The 18393-nt window shown below is 39.8% G+C and overlaps 1 protein-coding gene across 6 annotated transcripts in view; it reads left to right on the top strand.

Moving 5' to 3' along the window:
• Positions 1-18393, top strand: part of ankrd13b (ankyrin repeat domain 13B) — a 49308-nt gene that overhangs the window by 5309 nt on the left and 25606 nt on the right. For all 6 annotated transcript variants that reach the window (XR_012599097.1, XR_012599096.1, XM_074679228.1 and 3 more), the window contains exons 2-5: positions 7738-7873; positions 8103-8227; positions 14400-14445; positions 15150-15293. Coding sequence is in view for 4 of the 6 variants with exons in the window: in XM_074679228.1 (XP_074535329.1) it covers positions 7738-7873; positions 8103-8227; positions 14400-14445; positions 15150-15293 (451 nt within the window). In the remaining 2 variants the exon portion in view is untranslated. The remainder of the gene's footprint in view (positions 1-7737; positions 7874-8102; positions 8228-14399; positions 14446-15149; positions 15294-18393) is intronic.

An 18393-nucleotide genomic window follows, 5' to 3' on the forward strand; every position in this document is an offset into this window, starting at 1 on the left:
TAAAGTAAAATGTTAAACTCACAGTAAGAAAATAAAACAACCAAGCTAAAAGAAACATATAAGATAATAAAATATTAAAAGATTAAAGCAGTAAAAAAGAAACGATGTAGAACCAAAACTTTAAGATACAAAATTAAAAAGTTGAAAGTAACAGTGCAGTAAATAAGAAGATAAATAATTAGGTTGAGACACATAAAAAAGATAAATATATATTGAACTACAAGTTTTAAAAGACAAAGATCCAAACATAATTAGATAAATAAATAAATAAGTAAAAATACTAATACTAAAAAACAAAAATACTACTGTTATTATTTTTATTAAAAAGTGATCTTTACAGTTTTGTTCAGGAAGTTTGTATCAGACAAGTAGCCCTCCGTACCACTTATTTCTTTTGAGGTAGCCCTCGGTCGCAGAAAGGTTGGTGACCCCTGTTCCACAGAAGAGTAGTGGCATGAGTGGTGGTATCGACTGATTATTGACAAGCAAGCAAGCTGACAAACACTGTAAAAATGATGCTGCAGTTTACGTCCAGTGAAGGCATTTTTTTTATGCCAGGCAGCAGCCATAATGATGAATAAACGTGGCTCTCATTACATATATATACAACTTGAGGCTACGTGGGTGGTCGCTTCTCGTGTTGGTTTGTTGTGGTGTTGCGTCATAAAGAGTAGCAATGCATGCTCACTGTGCGTGTTTGCTGCATAGTGTATCCTGTTTGATTTTATAATGTAATCCCGCTAAATAATCCCTGTTTTATCAAATATACAGGTAATCTTATCACATTTTTTTTCAGCACTGTAACAGATTAAAGTTACCTTTTTTTTATCCTAATTACGTAACCCTGTTACATGTAATCAGATACTCACCAAGCCTGGTGTATAGATATATAAATAGACATAGATTTATGTACTTTCTGGCCACTTTATTATTGACAGGAAATTTTATTTATTTATTTTTTTAAAAAATTGCCAAGGTGAAAAAGGACTGTCCTTTAATTTTTTGCATGTGGGAGTTAAAGGTAGGGTCTGCAGGAATTTTTGTTACTTGTTAGAAAACACAACATTCAAACTGGGCTTCTCCTTGGCTCAGTACCAGCAGCACATTCACTAGCCCAGCAACCACCAGTAGCATCATGGACGCATCAAGGGAGAGACTCAAAAGTCATGCACCTGACTTGGCATGTTGGCACAAGCTAATCACAAGTATTTGACAAATACCTGGTTAGCTGAAAGCCCACGGGTGTTGCTCTCCATCCCATGCTGCTCTCCAAGTTCCAGAAAGTGAGTGAAAGTCAAGCCAAGCTTCACCCTCACTTAGGAAAAAGTTTTAACTGTTTGGCATCTCATTCATCTTTGGTTTCCAGAGTTTGACATAAAGTTTTCTATCAGACCCAAATAAATCAAGCTGCTTTTTATCACCAAAGTGGACTTCGAGCCAGTTTTCTTCTGTTCACAAAACACATTCCTCAGCAAAGTGGCTCTACCTTTTTGATTCTTTCTGCTGATGAAAGGTATGATCACTGCAGAGCGGGATTTCAGTCCAAATTCTGTTAAACTTCAAGACACAGTATGATGAGATACAGATCAGAATCAGAATACTTTATTGATCCCCGAGGGGAAATTTCACGGGGAAACACAAACACAATCAGCAACATTTCACCTGAGGCAAGAAAGAAATACAAAACAGTTTTGATAGTTTTATTACTGAAATGTGGAACGATGTGCTGACCTTTGGGTATGATAGTTTGTAGATGATTATAGCCATCTGTATGATCTAATTATGTTTTAAAATTAAAACTAGTTAAATTCAGGTAAGGTGCTTTTTTGCCCCCACAATTACCTTATGGGTCTTACTATTATACTGTAATGTTTGATTATTATATCAAGTAATGATGAAACACTATAATTAAAAAATACTGATTACATAAACTTTATTATTGACCTCCAATATTTGACCATTTTCTATCAAACCAAAAATGTGAAGCTTTGATTTTAATTAAACCCAAACATTTTTATTGTCCACCAGGATGATTTATTTCAGGGACTTCTATCACATTACACATACATACTAATTAATTCAGACTCACTGTTTTCCATTTTTAATTCCTTTTTCCATCCATCCATTTTCTATACCGCTTATCCTGTTCAGGGTCGCGGGTGGCTGGAGCCTATCCCAGCTGTCATTGGGCGAGAGGCGGGGTACACCCTGGACTGGTCGCCAGTCAATCACAGGGCTGACACATAGAGACAGACAACCACACACACACATGCTCACACCTACGGACAAATTACACTTACCAGTTAACCTGGTGAGCATGGTTTTGGACTGTGGGAGGAAGCCGGAGTACCAGGAGAGAACCCACACATGCATGGGGAGAACATGCAAACTCCACACAGAAAGGCCCACCAGCCGAAGTGGGGAGTTGAGCTGGGGACCTTCTTGCCGTGAGGCTGCAGCGCTAACAGCTGTGCCACCGTGCAGCCTAATTCATTTTTATGTATTTATTTTTCTATTGTCTCTTTTTCTTTTGCAAAGTTAGCTTTCTAGATTCTTTTAGGGTTAAGCCATATCAAAAAGGTCTGTTCAACCCACCTGGATGAGTTTTCTCACCCCTGTTTCCCAGACACGTTACTAATTTAGCAGAAGAAAGGTCTGCTTACCTTAAATTTGGCGGCCTTTGTGTCTGGGGGAACTGGTGCAAAACTCATCCTTGCAGGTCACATTCGGCTTGCAAACCCTCCTTTTAACTTTTGGATTAGCCACCCTCCTGCAAGGGTGATGCAGCTTGTGTTATATACTGGTGTAGGGTGTTCAAGATAACCTGCAAGGCATTCCTTTCCTCAATACAATGTGTTGATTGGCTGTTCTTTTCTGAGCAAAAGAAGCTGTCCATCTCCACATTTGGAAGATGTGCATCGGTTGTCAGTTTGAAGTACATAATAGCAACTCCTGTTGCATCTTGAATTGGAGCAGGCTCACTTCAGGAGGGAGACTGGTGTAACGTGATCATGTCTTCATTTGTCAGTCAAAGGGAATCTTTAAATGTGAGAATGTTACTCAGACTCCAAAGATCCTTCAAGGTCTTATTGATATAAACAGCAACATTATAACATTATAACTTCAGCAAGCTGATCCATTGGTCAGTGTCCAGTTTTGTCCCATGTACTCTTGAAGACATTAAAAGCAATGTGGTCACCTGTCATTCTGTTATTTACGATTCTGTTTTCTCCTACCCCAAAGCTGAGGGGGCAGCGACAACTGTCAGCTAAGTTTAAACTGCTAGACATTCCTTAGTATAAGAGCTGCTGTACAGTTCTTGAGTTTCTTGGATGTCCCTTAAAAAAATAATACAACAAAAAGTTATTGAATTATGGCTTTATACTTTTCGAGGATTTAAAATATACAGATCGATCAGTCGGACCATTTTCCTCTTTAATAAATTATTTTTTTATTAGACAAATCAACGTTCACAATACCAGATTAATGATCATGTGGTGGACTTTTAATAATCTCACTTGGTAGCTTTGCACTTCACATTTTAACAACTGCTAAAAATTAATTATTCTACGTTTTAATCCAAACACATACCAGTATGCTTTTCTATCATAGGTTTCCTTACGCAATGCCTGCATGTGAGAGTTGATCAGCAATTGACAGGGTTAGTTGGCTAACAAGCTCAAGTAATAAGTCATGGGCCGTGAGCAGTCTACGGCATAGGCGTAGAGCTACTAGCCCTGACCAGTTCAGCCTGGGTATACATGCTAACACCTGCTAATAATGTAACACAAAACATATAGAAACAAATTACTCACCGGAAAAACTGCAGCACTGACATCTTGCACAGTCTGTTAGTACATTCCTAGGCACAGCAAGTCATTTTTGGGTTCTTTAATGAGCTTAAGTAATGATGAAAGCAGAAAATATGAAAACAGTTCAAGCTCAGCTACACGATCTATAACCTAGCCTCCGAGCAAAAAAGCGAATAGGTGCTCACTTGCCAACCATGCCCTCATTTATGCAAATATGGGAAAATCGATAGATGTGGATATAATCAAAAGGGATAGAAAACAATAACCCCCCTCACAGTGTGTGCCTATGGTGAAGTCAACGTTTTAGACCCAAGCCATTTGTTGAACCAGGCTGTAAATATGCTTTTTAACGCCATAAAAGTCTGTTATTTTTGGCTGGGTATCTACGTGACTTCTGATCTTTCTGCAGCAAGCCTCAAGCGGATTCTTGACGATCAGTGACTTTTAGCACTTCCGCATAGGCTTCATTTTTACTAACCGGATGTTGCCCCTTGGTCGAAAGCAGAAAAGACTACCCTTTTCCTACCCTGTTCAGCACTGAACTGGTGAGTAATTCTAGAAGCCAGTTGAACCAATTTTCTATTAAGATTTCTTCATTAGCCTGTCCTCTCTGGAAATTTATGTCTTATTTTGGTCAATGACAAGCCTTCTTGAGGGACTTAAAGAGTCTGTGATATTGTAAAGATGCAATATTCTGGAAATCATGGCTTTAGAATGAACAACTTTTCTTGCAATGGCTGAAAGAGTCATTCTTTTAGACTTTGTCTGGACAACCTTGTTGAAGAGCTTTAGTCACTCTAAAACAACTCACTAAGTCACAAAGTCAGTGTTAACTGGACCGTTAGGCTGCCAGTTAAAAAGGGTTTTTCTAATGATTAAGGAAATTAGAACCTGGTGCCAGATTAAGGCCAATAACTGTGCGGTATCAGAAAATGTCCCCTAATTTTGATTAGAGTCTTTTCTTTAGATATCTTAAAGTGATATTAGGAGTATCTGTTTTAATTCGACTGCCTTGCCACTTTCTGGCCCCAAGTCTCACGGAAATTGTTGTAAAGATGTGATTTTTAACCGGGTGTGTTTTGTTTTGGAACTAATTTTCTTTGGTGAAGACAACTTTTTACCGGATACAACACGATCGGTACAGTTACATAATACTGTTTGAAATGTGACAAGAAGCAAATTTTGTAAGTTTGTAACATCAGTAGTTGGCTATATGTAGTGCCACTAGCAGCCTGGTGCTACGACATATCCATAGGCTAATGTGACAACAAGCAAACTGTCTGTTTGCACTGTACCCTAGTAGCTGTCCATATGTAGCACCCACGGCCCAATGCTCTAAGACGTATCTGTTACACACTACCAAGCAGAGCTATTTTAGCCTCACTCTTCTTTGATAGACTCTCAAGTTTGAACAGACCACTCTAGAGTTACTGCTGCATGTGGGTAGGAATGAACATTAGCACAAACTGTTTAGCCCCTGTGTTAGCCTTTAGCTCATCTGTTAGCCTTCAACTCGCACTCTGTCTCTCTCCTATTTATCTTTCTTCTGCTCTTCTGCCCTTTTCCTGTCTGACAGTTAGGCTCTAGTGTCCACCATCACTACAAAATTAATTACAGAAATCATTTTCAGCAGAGAAAAACACAGATCTCTCTTCTCACTTCTAAACTTCGTCAGCCGGTGTGTTGTTGTCGTCATAGAAACCTAGGGCTCTAATTTCGTAGACCAGGCACAAGCGCACCTGCCCTGCGCTGGCCTTCGCCGCACGGACAGGTCGGGACCGGCTTACTTTTCAAGTTTCCTGCAGTGCCAAGAGAGGCACAGTCAAGGCGCAGAGAGGCATAGATGAGCGCGTCCACGCCTCCCTCTGTTCAAATGGCAGAGAGGGAGGAGAAAAGCCGTCAGTGGGTTTAACACAGCAGAGCGCTGTTTTCACCAATGAAATGACCGCCTCTCCATGCCTTTAAATGTGCTGCGGCCGAGGCGCAGCGTCTGATTGGTCTGAGTGATCCTCAGCACGCGGAAACAGTGTGCTGGAAAGACCCAGTAGCAGAGACGGTCAGAGCCGCTGTCCCTGCAGCAGGAGAACGGACAGTGGGGCGCATCGGAGGACACAAAGCGCGTCAGATTTTTTAAACAGTTTTAACAATATTTAAACAATTATAATGCTGTACCTTGCATGAAATTTTCAACAAAGGATGAGTGTCTGCCACTTGTCTCATCCAGCCATTTTTCAGCTTGCTTGATACCAAATGGGTAAATAAAGATTGACTGGTTGATGGTTAAAGCTGCTACTAATACTAGAGCACAATTTATATCAAGCTTCTATTCTATTCTATTCTATTTTATTCTATTCTATTCTATTCTATTCTATTCTATACCATTTATAGCCTCTGATGCACAGGGCTGCACAATGGCGGCGCCTGTGTCAGGGATATTTTGGCTTCAATACTGTTCAACAGTGAAAGGCGAAGCCAGGCTGTCCATTCTAAATACAGTCTGTGAGAGAGACAGAGACACAGAGAGACAGAGACAAAGAGAGACACAGACACAGAGAGACACAGAGAGACACAGACACAGAGAGACAGATACAGAGAGACGGACACAGAGACACAGAAACAGAGACACAGACACAAAGTGACAGAGAGGCACAGACACAGAGAGACACAGACACAGAGAGACACGGACAAAGAGAGACACAGACACAGAGAGACACAGAGAGACACAGAGAGGCACAGAGAGACACAGTCACAGAGAGACAGACACGGAAACAGAGACACAGAAACAGAGACACAGAAACAGAGACACAGACACAAAGTGACAGAGAGGCACAGACACAGAGAGACAGACACAGAGGGACACAGACACAGAGAGACACAGACACAGAGGGACACAGACACAGAGAGACACGGACAAAGAGAGACACAGACACAGAGGGACACAGACACAGAGAGACAGTCACAGAGACACAGACACAGAAACAGAGACACAGAAACAGAGACACAGACACAAAGTGACAGAGAGGCACAGACACAGAGAGACAGACACAGAGAGACACAGACACAGAGAGACACAGACACAGAGAGACACAGACACAGAGAGACACAGAAACCTGGAGATTGTATCTTTAAAAGGAACACATCTTGTATCAGAAGTTCAGCTCATTCTAGATTCTTATTGTTTGTGTCTCAAAAAGTAGCATCAAAAAGTGCATCAGTGTTCCAAAAGTTTGACTTGTAAAACTAAGAGTGCAGCAACTAAAAACAGCTGATGCTGAAGCCAATGCATGCTGACAATGCTTGATACTTCATCCTTTCTCACTCTTCTCTGTCTGAATTAAAAACTGGCTTCCCCCATTACCGTATAGTCCCAATATCTTACAGAAAGGGTCTGAAATACAATGGCTTGTATGTATAAAAACATAAGCAAACTTGACAATATGTGTAAAACTGACGTGCAGCAGGGATTGCGTCTGATTATGTCAAAATCTTCATTTGAATAGGGTGTTTTTAGTAGATCAGGCCCATAGTGGACAAAAGAGTCCTCACAATATGTGTCTGTTTACAAGAAAAGTATGGCCTATCTTTGACTTTTAGACAAACCCGATCGATCAAGTCGATCAAAGAGGTTCCAGCGTTGCAGCTCGAAGCCATGGTGGAGTGTTGAAGGGTCATGTAGGATCAGTGTAACCAAATGTCTGTTTGTATTTAATACTATGGCATCTGTTGAATTTCTCTCAAGCTACCTTCGCTGTAAATTTTCCTGTTTCTGGTCCTTTCTAACTTGTGCAAAAACAGTACATACAAAGCCCATATCCCTACCCTACCCCCAGCTCTCTTTCTTTCCCTTTCACTGAATCTAATTTTACAGTTTACTTTCATTTCCCTCATACTTTTCTATTCCTGTCTTTCCCTTTTTTTTGTTTAGGTGGATTTAGAGTCTCTTGACCCTCGTGGCCGGACTCCTCTCCATCTGGCTGTAACTCTGGGTCACCTGGAGTGTGCCAGGGTCCTGCTGCAGCATGGAGCTGATAGTAGCAAGGACAACCGCAATGGATGGACTGGTTAGTCCTAAAAAGTGCTAACACTTTAGATAAAATAAACAAATAAACACACACACACACACACACACACACACACACACACACACACACACACACACACACACACACACACACACACACACACACACACACACACACACACACACAGAGAGTCTATCATTTTTGGTTCTCCCTGGTTTTATACTTTGCTTTTCATTTCTCTCTTGTTTTCTCTGTCTTCCTTGTGCAGTGCTTCAGGAGGCAGTGAGCACCAGAGATCCAGAGTTAGTGCGTCTTGTGCTGTGTTATCGTGACTACCAGAGGACAACCAAGAGGCTGGCGCGTATCCCTGTCCTGTTGGAACAACTGCGCCAAGTAGGGTTTAACGGAATCACCTCCATATGCACATACTTGTTCATAAAAAAAAAGAGCAATAGTTGGCACAACTATTAAGATTAAACCTTTAAATTAAAATCTTTAAATTAAAATATTTAATTTACTGAATGAAATCTACTCTGCACACTAATTTTTAGGAAGTCTGAGTCTGTCTTTGTATGCATGTATCACTATAACTAACTACTTGTTGCACACACACACACACACACACACACACACACACACACACACACACACACACACACACACACACACACACACACACATACAATTTTGAGCCTGAAAAATAAATTTCTGTGTCAAGTCAGAAATTTATTATAAATAACAAGAGAGTATAGTTTGCTTCATCCGAAAACAAATGTTGCACTTCTATTCTGTTTTCTATTCAAGTGCAATTTTTGACTAAGAGCCCATTTTATTTGCAATTTTTTTTGTGTTTTTTTTTTTTTTTTAAAGATATCTTAAGTTATTGACATTCCTATTACTATAGTAAAAAATACTCTTGAAGAATAAAAGTTTCTTTTATTTGAAAGGGTGTATTGCATTATTATTGTGATGGTTTGTATTTCCAGCAGGGTTTTCCAGGACCCGAAGGGAGATGGAGATACAAACAGGATTGAGGGGTTTTATTGAGAGTTTCGGTTTAGGTGCCAAGAGAGAGTGTGGCTGTCGGTGAGCAGCTGCAGGAGCCTCCCTAAACAGTGGTGAAGTTAGTTTTAGGTTGGACATTTGACAGACATTCACTGCCGTACTGAGTGAATTACAATCTTAAACAGAAGCAGTGATCTTGAACAACAAGACACACCTTTTTTTGTTATCCAAAATTTATCCCCTAAAATTTTTTGGTAAAATTTAAAGTCAATTGTGAACTCTTTTCTTCAACACCTTCCATGTTGTGTGACCAATTATCCTGAAATAAATCTTGAAAAATTGAGGTGTATTTAAACAATAAGACACACCCCTTTTTATAACTGATAAGACCTCCCAATTTTTTTGTTGAATTTGAAGCCAAAGTTGGACTCTTTTCTTCAATAGCTTCCATGTCAAGTGACCAATTATCCTGAAATCAATATTAAGAATAGCTTTATATTTAAACAGTAAGACCCAACCATTCTTATTTCTAATTGTTCCTGCAAAAAAAAAAAAAATTCTGTTAAATTTCAAGCCAAATCTAGACTCTTTTCTTCGAAAGCTTCCATGTCAAGCGACCAATTATCCTAAAATCGATTTTGAAAAAAAGCTGTATGTTTACACAGAAAGACACACCCATCTTTATTTTTAATCGATCCTGCAAAAAAAAAAATTGTTGAATTTGAAGCCAAAATTGGTCTCTTTTCTTCAATTGATTTGATATCAAGTTACCAATTATCCTGAAATCAAGCTAAAAATGTAGCTGTATATTTAAACAATAGAACACACCCATTGTATTTTCTAATTGGTCCTGCAAAAAAAAAAAAAATGTTGAATTTTTAAGCCAAATCTGGACTCTATGATTCAATAGCATCAATGTCAAGCAACCAATTATCCTGATACCAATTTCAAAACATGGATTCATATTTAAATGAGGATATGCACCCATTCTTTTTTCTAATAATTCCTCCCAAAACATTTTTTGTTGAATTTTGAGCCAAATTTGGACTCTTTTCTTCAATTGATTTAATATCAAGTTACCAATTATCCTGAAATCAAGCTAAAAAATATAGCTGTATATTTAAACAATAAAACACACCCATTGTAATTTCTAATTGGTCCTGCAAAAAAAAAAAAAGGTAATTTTTAAGCCAAATCTGGACTCTATGATTCAATAGCATCAATGTCAAGCAACCAATTATCCTGATATCAATTTCAAAAAAATGATTCATATTTAAATGAGGATACACACCCATTCTTATTTCTAATAATTCCTCCCAAAAATTTTTTTGTTGAATTTTGAGCCAAATTTGGACTCTTTTCTTCAATAGCTCCTATGTCGTATGACCAATTATCCTGAAATCAATCTTGAAAAGAAGATGTGAACAAGACAACTCTTTTTTATTTCTTTCATTACAACCTTAAAGAATTAGACATACCCTTTTTTTTCTAAATAATTCCTCAAAAACTTTTTGTTAAAAATTTTAACCAAATTTGGACTCTTTTCTTTAATATCTTTCCTGTCAAGCCAAATTTAGAGCCAAGTTTGGCTTAGAAATTCAACAGAATTTTTTTTAGAAGAGTTATCAAAAATAAGAAGGGGTGTGTCTTATTGTCTAAATATACAACACATTTTCCTAGATTGAATTTTGGAATATTTGTCACTTGGCAAAGGAAACCAAATTTGGCTTAAAAAAATCAACACACATTTTTTGCAGGACCAATTAAAAATAGGAATGGGTGTGTCTAACTGTTTAAATATACAGCAATTTTTTTTTATATTGAGTTCAAGATAATTGCTCACTTGACATGGGAGCTATTGAAGAAAAGAGTCCAAATTTGGCTTAATATTTAACCTTTTTTTAAATTTTTTTTGCAGGACCAATAATAAAAAAGATGTGTATTACTGTTTGAATTCACAGCAATCTTTAAGATTGATTTCAGGATAATTGGTCACTTGACACATAAGCTGTTAAAGAAAAGAGTCCAAATTTGGCTTAAAAAGTTCAACAGAATTTTTTTTGCTGGACCAATGAAAAATTTAAATGGGTGTGTATATTTTTTACAACCAATGAGAAATAAGAACGGTTTTGTCGCACTGTTTAAATATACAGCTTTAATTTTATCATTGATTTCAGGTCAATTGGTCACTTGGCATGGAAGCTATTGAAGAAAATAGTCCAAATTTGGCTTTAAATTCAACAAAAAAAAATCGGAGGTCTTATCAGTAATAAAAAGGGGTGTGTCTTATTGCTTAAATACACCTCAATTTTTCAAAATTGTAATTGGTCACACGTCACGGAAGGTATTGTAGAAAAGAGTTCACAATTGACCTTAAATTTTACCAAAAAATTTTAGAGGATACATTTTTGATAAAAAGAGGTGTGTCTTGTTGTTCAAAATCATTGCTTCTGTTCAAGATTGTAATTTAGTCACCTCGATATATGACACGTGGGATATTGAAGAAAAACTGCCTTATTGGGAATTCTAATTGGTAATTAATTGACGGTCCCTTGTTTTCAAAACCTGATGATAACTGCGAGGTGCTGAGTACACTTAACGGCATTGCTGCTGCCATTCCTGGATATGAAGAGTGGGAAGGCACCGTTTGGTCAGCAGTGAATGCCAGTTAAATGTCCAACCTAAAACTAACTTCACCGTAGTCGTTCACCAGAGGCACTGGAAAAGAAGAGAGACATTCACGGGTTAGTCTCAAGGGAATCCAAAAAACCCACAAGCACTAAATAACATGAGAAATACTTACTCAGCCCGATTACCACGGTGAGAGCAGGAATCAACTGGCGCGGGCCTATTCCTCCAGCGGTGGCCCCTAATCACCTAACTCGAGACAGGTGTGCAGAGTGCAGCCACTGGAAACCTTCGAGCACCTCCACAGAGAGGGGAGGGGGGATGAGAGAGGGAGAGCAGCTTCCCCCACAGCCAGGATCATAACAATTATGATATATTATTTCTATATTAGTGGTCAATTTGGTCTCAAAATAATATTGTCAATAATGTCGCTTATTGCCAATAATTGTGGGACAATATGTCATCCATGAAAATATGTTATCAGCCCAGGCCTAGATAACAGCAATAATTGTGTTATATTCAAGCACTTCAAGTTCAGTGAATACCTTGAAATGATACAATGGTAGGTAGTGAACTCCCAGAAGTGAAAAAAGGTAAGGTTTCCCAACAGCAATGGAGATTTGTTTATCTAGCCTTGAACGTCAGTGCTCACTTTCTACAGGTGTCCCAACTTTTCCTGATTACTTACAGCAGCCTCTGTCTGCATAGAAATAGTGTTTGAACACACAGTGGTACCATAAGCTCATGAGTATTGTTAGAAGGGGCAGATCATCACAACACTTACAGATGTAGGTCTGTCTTTCAAAGAAAAAGCAAAAAAAGTCACGGTATCAGTGAATACAGTTCTTACATCATCAAAGGGTTTTCCGAACCTGGGGAAACTGACAGGAAGAGTTGTGGCAGACCCAAAGCTCCAACAGAACCAGGAGACCAGTTTACTAGGGTCAACAGTTTGGGTGATATCTGCTCATGGGTAACCAGCTTCAAGCACCTGAGGTTGCAGTACGTAAGCCTCATCTTTAGCTGTGAAGCGGCTGTGGCTCAGTGGCAGAGTAGTCGCCTCTCAATCGGAAAGTTGGGGGCTCTATTCCAGCTTCTGCGTGTTGAAGTGTCCTTGCTCCCACTGTTGGTCAGTGGTGTGTGGATGGGCTTGAGTGTGGTAGATAAAACTGATGGTTTCCAATAGAAAAACTTCTACCCTGAATGTGGTGTGGATGGGTGAATTAGATTGGCAGTGTAAAGTACTTAGAGTGGTCTGAGAGACTAGAAAAGCGCAATATAAGAGATCAGATCAGCAGGAAAGAAAGCCAATGAAATGACAGAATAAAACAAGATGCTTGCCTGGGCCATTAAACACCGCCAGTGGACTACTGAAGACAGAAAGATGGTACTACAAACTAATGTATCAAAACTTGAAATCTTTGGGGCACGGATGGAATGGCAACCTAGGTTACATCCTTGCACGGGTGCCCTGGGTTCGTATCCCAGGGACCCATAGGAAGATGTCCCTACCACTGCCCCACCACTTTCTGGGATTAATGGGGCAAAACATCTGAGAAAGGTGGCTCCTGGCTGACGACCCCGCAGCCTGCATTTCGGCACTGTAAGAGGTGCAACTGGCGGGAATGCCAAGCAGGTGGAACCACCTGTGCTTACATTAACAATAGCAAAAAAACAAAACAAAACAAAACAAAACAAAACAAAACAACTGTGGAAACCTTTGAATGAAATGGTGAGTAAAAAAACCTTTTAAATTCAAAAGTTTGTGGAATACACAGGCCAGTTCACAACAAGGCCATAGATTGTGGTTGTTTACTTTAACAACTTCTTAATCAACAAAGTTGACAGTGTACAATCTTCATGCTAGCAGGTAATGTCAGCTTCATCTAATGAAAAGCATAATGAAACATGTTACTTTGTTCTTGACACGGTTGAGCATATTTACAGTTGAACAGATTCTGCTTTCTTTTAGGTGATGAATCACCTGGTACAAAGAGCCCTGATAGTACAATATTTCAAACTGTCAGAAAGCTACTCTTGAAACTAATTTGTTGGACAAGTTGTGGTTTGTGACTTGTGATAGTATTTTTTTTTCTTTTTTCAGAACTGCATTCCTGGTTTTGATTCAAAGGTTCCAAGTTGTATTCCCTACTCAGAGTATATCTATTTTCTGGAGGAACACCTCTCACGTAGTTTGTTGGTGTTCTGTTTTATTGGGTCTACAGCTTTTTAATCATTCATTCATTCATTCATTTTCCAAACAACTTGACCTGTTCAGGGTCAAGGGTGGCTTGAGCCTATCCCAACTGTCATTGGGCGAGAGCCGGGGTACACCCCGGACTGGTCTTCAGTCAATCACAGGCTGACACTGTAGCGTGAAACGGTGTCAAATAATGACTAATGAATTATCAACAATAGAATGCCAGCATTCCACAGGAACGAAAGTATAACTTTTAAAAGACATCTAAACTTACAAATTGTGAGTTTAACTTTAAGTTGGGGCACCACCCAATTTAGAGAAAACAGGGAATCAATCAGAATCATTTATTATCAAGTCTCAATATCAAAAGGCTGGGGGGGGGGGGACCAGGTCACAGCATGACCTACGTTACAACACACACAGACAGACAACCTTTCTGGCACACACTCACACCTATGGACAATTTAGAGTACCCAATTAACCTGGGCTGCACGGTGGCACAACAGTTAGTGCTGCAGCCTCACACCAAGAAGGTCACTGGTTTGATTCCAAGCTTGGGCGGTGGGCCTCTCTGTGTGGTGTGTGCATGTTCTCACCCCTGCATGTGTGGGTTCACTCTGACTTCCTCCCACAATCTAAAAACATGCTCATCAGGTTAAGTGAGCTTTTTAATCATGCCTCTTTTAATTTAATCTGTCTTTTTCTTTCCTATCCCTGCCTTTTTTCAAACAGGCTCAAGACTTTTATGTGGAGATGAAATGGGAGTTTACCAGCTGGGGTGAGTCCAGACTATCATTTCAGGCAGTAAAGCAGCCCAAGCATTCAGGACTAAGCATGTTTTCATTACCCTTTGGTTTTGAGGAGTTTTGCATCTTTTAACTGTTCTGCACACTGAAGTTTCTATATTTTCCTGGCTTTGATTTCTGTTAACAGCATGTGCATTGTATTAGAGTATGACTAATACAGTACAGTCAGAGTCTGTATGCTGGACTTATCAGCATTTGTTTGTATTCATGTGTACATATAATTTCCCCATCTCAGTTCTCTAAAGGGACACTGATTTGGTCCTTGGCAGCTGGTTGAACCAGTTGAAAGTTTGAGCTTCCTGTTGATAAATTAAGTAAGTACGAACAGCTTCAACAAGGAGACTGGGGGGGGGGAAAGGGGATCTTACAAGTGATTCATAGTGCATGTGTGCAGAAACAAACAGCTGTTAAAAGCTGACTGACAACTGATCTAAAGGGGTTGTTTAAATGAGGCGTTATCTGTCTGACCAAAATACCTTACATTAATCTGACTCCACATTCATATTTGAGATGAACAGATGTAACTGAGAACTGATGAAAACTGAGATTCTCCTGTTCTGCTAACATGAGGGGTTGTCAAAGCAATAAACAAAAAAATTATCATTACTTAGACACATTATCTACAAATCTATTAGCAATGTCACAGTTTGATTTCTTATGCTTCTGTTGTCCTCAGTACCCCTGGTGTCTCGTATCTGCCCCAGTGACACCTACAGGGTATGGAAGAGTGGTCAGTGTCTCCGCGTTGACACCACGTTGATGGGCTTTGAGCAGATGACCTGGCAGAGAGGAAACAGAAGCTTTATTTTCAGAGGACAAGGTCAGAATCAAACCATAATTCAGTCATACTAGTGTGTTTCAGTGTGCTGTAAAAGTTCAAATGTAACAGATTGAGTCCAACCTAACCTATGTGCTTAATGTACAGATTAATGGTAATAACTTGTAATCTTGACTCCAGAAAGCACAGGTGTTTCCATCACATTGGTTACAATACCAGCACCCCTAAAATTTGTGGGATTTTTTTTTTTTTTTTTTTACATCATATTTTCATATATTTTTACTGTGTCTTCTTCAATTAGCTTGAAAAGTGCAAAACCATATAGTACTTGGCTGAAACATAATATTTGATTGATTCTAATTTTTAACAGAATATTATTTTGAGTTCTTGCTAAAAACATATTTTTTGTGCCCAAAATTGAGGCACAAAGTAACGCCATAAGGACACCTTACAGGTGGTCAGAAAGTACCACTGACTCTCTGTTTGAACTGGAATGAGAGAAGCTAGCCCGTGTCATGTGTTAATATTAAAGCCAAGGTGCTACTGGCTAGTTAACTTACTGGATGACCATTAACATGAGAACTCCTATTATGTATGAGTGTGTGTGTGTTTGTGTGTCTGTGTGTGTGTGTATGTGTGTGTGTGTGTACACAGACAGTCTCATCATGCAGGAAAGATTATTTTTTATTGAAGCACATTTACGCCAGAGAGATTAAAGGTAACCCTAACATGCCAGAAAGTGATTTATGACCCTAGAGGTCAAAAGGTCACCCCCTCCCCCCACCTGTTGTTGTCAATCGATTACATAACATTACATAACAACACCTGTTGTTGTCAATCAATTAAATTACATAACAACCCTGCCCCCCTCACCTGTTGTTTTCAATCCCCTCACCCGTGGGAATTTGGGGTGCCCCCACCCGTGGGAACTTTGGGTTCCAGATACATCGCTATTATTTAATTGATATTCTATCGATATAAAACTATTATTACTTGAATACTTGAGGAGAATACCTGCGGCTGAATACTTTAAAGTGGCTGCAAACAGTTGGCCGAAGAATATTTAGATACTTTGCCTGCAGTTATCCGGATAGATTGCTAACTTGCCCGCAAACAGGCTAATAGAAAGCTTACTTGCCCTCACACAGGCTAATAGATCAGTAATTTACCCACTCTCAGCCTACTGTCGGCCTACTGTCTGAACAGAGCAGAAGGAGCAAATGTGTTCTCTATCATATTCTTTGATGAGCAAATTATATGAAACAACTTCTCCACATGTGACAAAAGACCAATTTCACCCACCACTTTGTCTCCTTGAGCCAGTGTCAGGCCACTGTGACTCAACTAGAGACACATTCAGCTCCAGCAGTCGGCTCAAATACTCAACTCCAGCAGTCAGCTCAGGACAGTCAGCTCAAGACAGCCTTTACAACAGTGAAAAATGTGAAAAACTGAGAGAGCTGGCAATGTGAAGTGTGAGACCTTGTTCATTCATGAATGCAAATTTCACTATCCCAGTCTCTTTAAATTTACCTCTTACTTGTTAGGACATTCTTATATGAGCAGAATTAAACATCTTCTCTCACACAGGCCTCACACAGCCTTGTGCCTGTGACACGTGGTCTACACACCTCCGCTCCAGTTTCAATTCCCGTGGGAAGACAGACACTGGTTCCACAGAATTTTCACAGAACCAAGACTGACTCCAAGCACACACACACACACACACACACACACACACACACACACACACACACACACACACACCAAATACTCTATATACTCATTCTGTATACTATTAAGGAGGGTCACCCGTTGTCTGGATGCATCCTGAACATTATTATATGAGCAGAATAAAACAACTTCTCCCACACAGGCCTCACATAACCTTGCAGGTTTGTGACACGTGGCTATACAGCCCTGTGACAAGTGGTCTGCACACGTCATGGGCCTTACAGGCCTCCTCTCCAGTTTCAATTCCTGTGGGAGTACAAGACAGACACTCTGGTTCCACTGTTTTCTGTTACCCTGTTTGTGTCTTGACACATCATCAACATAGATTCTGAAGACGTGTTGAGATCTTTGCAGAATGAAAAAGCCTCCCTGTATGTCCAAGGTTACTCTTGTTGCAATCATTGAACACTTTTACAGCTGAGGCGGAATGGTGGTGCAGTAGTAGGTGGGGTTCCCTCTCTGCAAGACAGCATGGGTGAAGTTTTCCCTGGGTAGCTCTGAGACAGACTAGTGATCTCTGTGGGACATTCTCCACCTCCATAGGTTCCAGCAATTCCTCAGCCTCAATAAAGATTTTCAAAGCTGCAGGCGTCATTTCTTTAACCCATCATCTGCACTCCAGCATTTAGCCAGTTTTCCTATTTAGTCTGAGCAGCTTTGCTCACACACACACACACACGCACACACACACACACACACACACACACACACACACACACACACACACACACACACACACACACACACACACACACACACACACACACACAAAGAAAGAAAGAGACAAATAAAAAGATTAAAACAAACTATCTGCGCAACTGAAAGAGACATGGATGTGAAAGGCCTGCAGTGGTCCCTGTCCAGGTCAAAGTTTAACAAAGGAGAAAGGAAAAACAAAACAAAGAGACAGAAAAAAGGGGTGGGAAACAGAGTAAAGAAGATGAGACAGCGTGAAAGACGTGGTATGTCGTTGTTGTGTCCCACAGGAGGCTGAATTGTGCAGTTGGCAAAGGAACTATTACATACGTTTCTCTGACAGCTCACTCTCTCATTACACCAGCTTTGTAATCATGTATCACCACCTACTACACACGTTCTAATAGTTTAAGGGGCTGTTTTCATATAGCAGACAGGGACTCAGACGGGACATATTTTACTTGACCAAAAACACTAATAAACGGACTCCCACCGAAAAAAATCTGATATCGGTCTGCATACGCTTTATTTAGAGAATTTTCGGCACGTTACTTTCACACAAAAACACCTCTAAATAAGGCACTAGATCTCATCGTGTCATAAAACGGCGCTACCTCCGCTGCAGAGCCAGCTGGCTACGAGACTCTCGCCGCTTAGTGTATCAGTCCGCGCGCAGCGTGCAAGATATAATCAAACGCAGGTAGTCTGCCTG

The sequence above is a fragment of the Halichoeres trimaculatus genome, unplaced genomic scaffold (genome assembly GCF_033239565.1).
Source record: "Halichoeres trimaculatus isolate MK-OKI-2021-1 unplaced genomic scaffold, fHalTri1.1 fHalTri1_scaffold_9, whole genome shotgun sequence".
In the NCBI taxonomy this organism is placed as follows: Eukaryota; Metazoa; Chordata; class Actinopteri; order Labriformes; family Labridae; genus Halichoeres; species Halichoeres trimaculatus.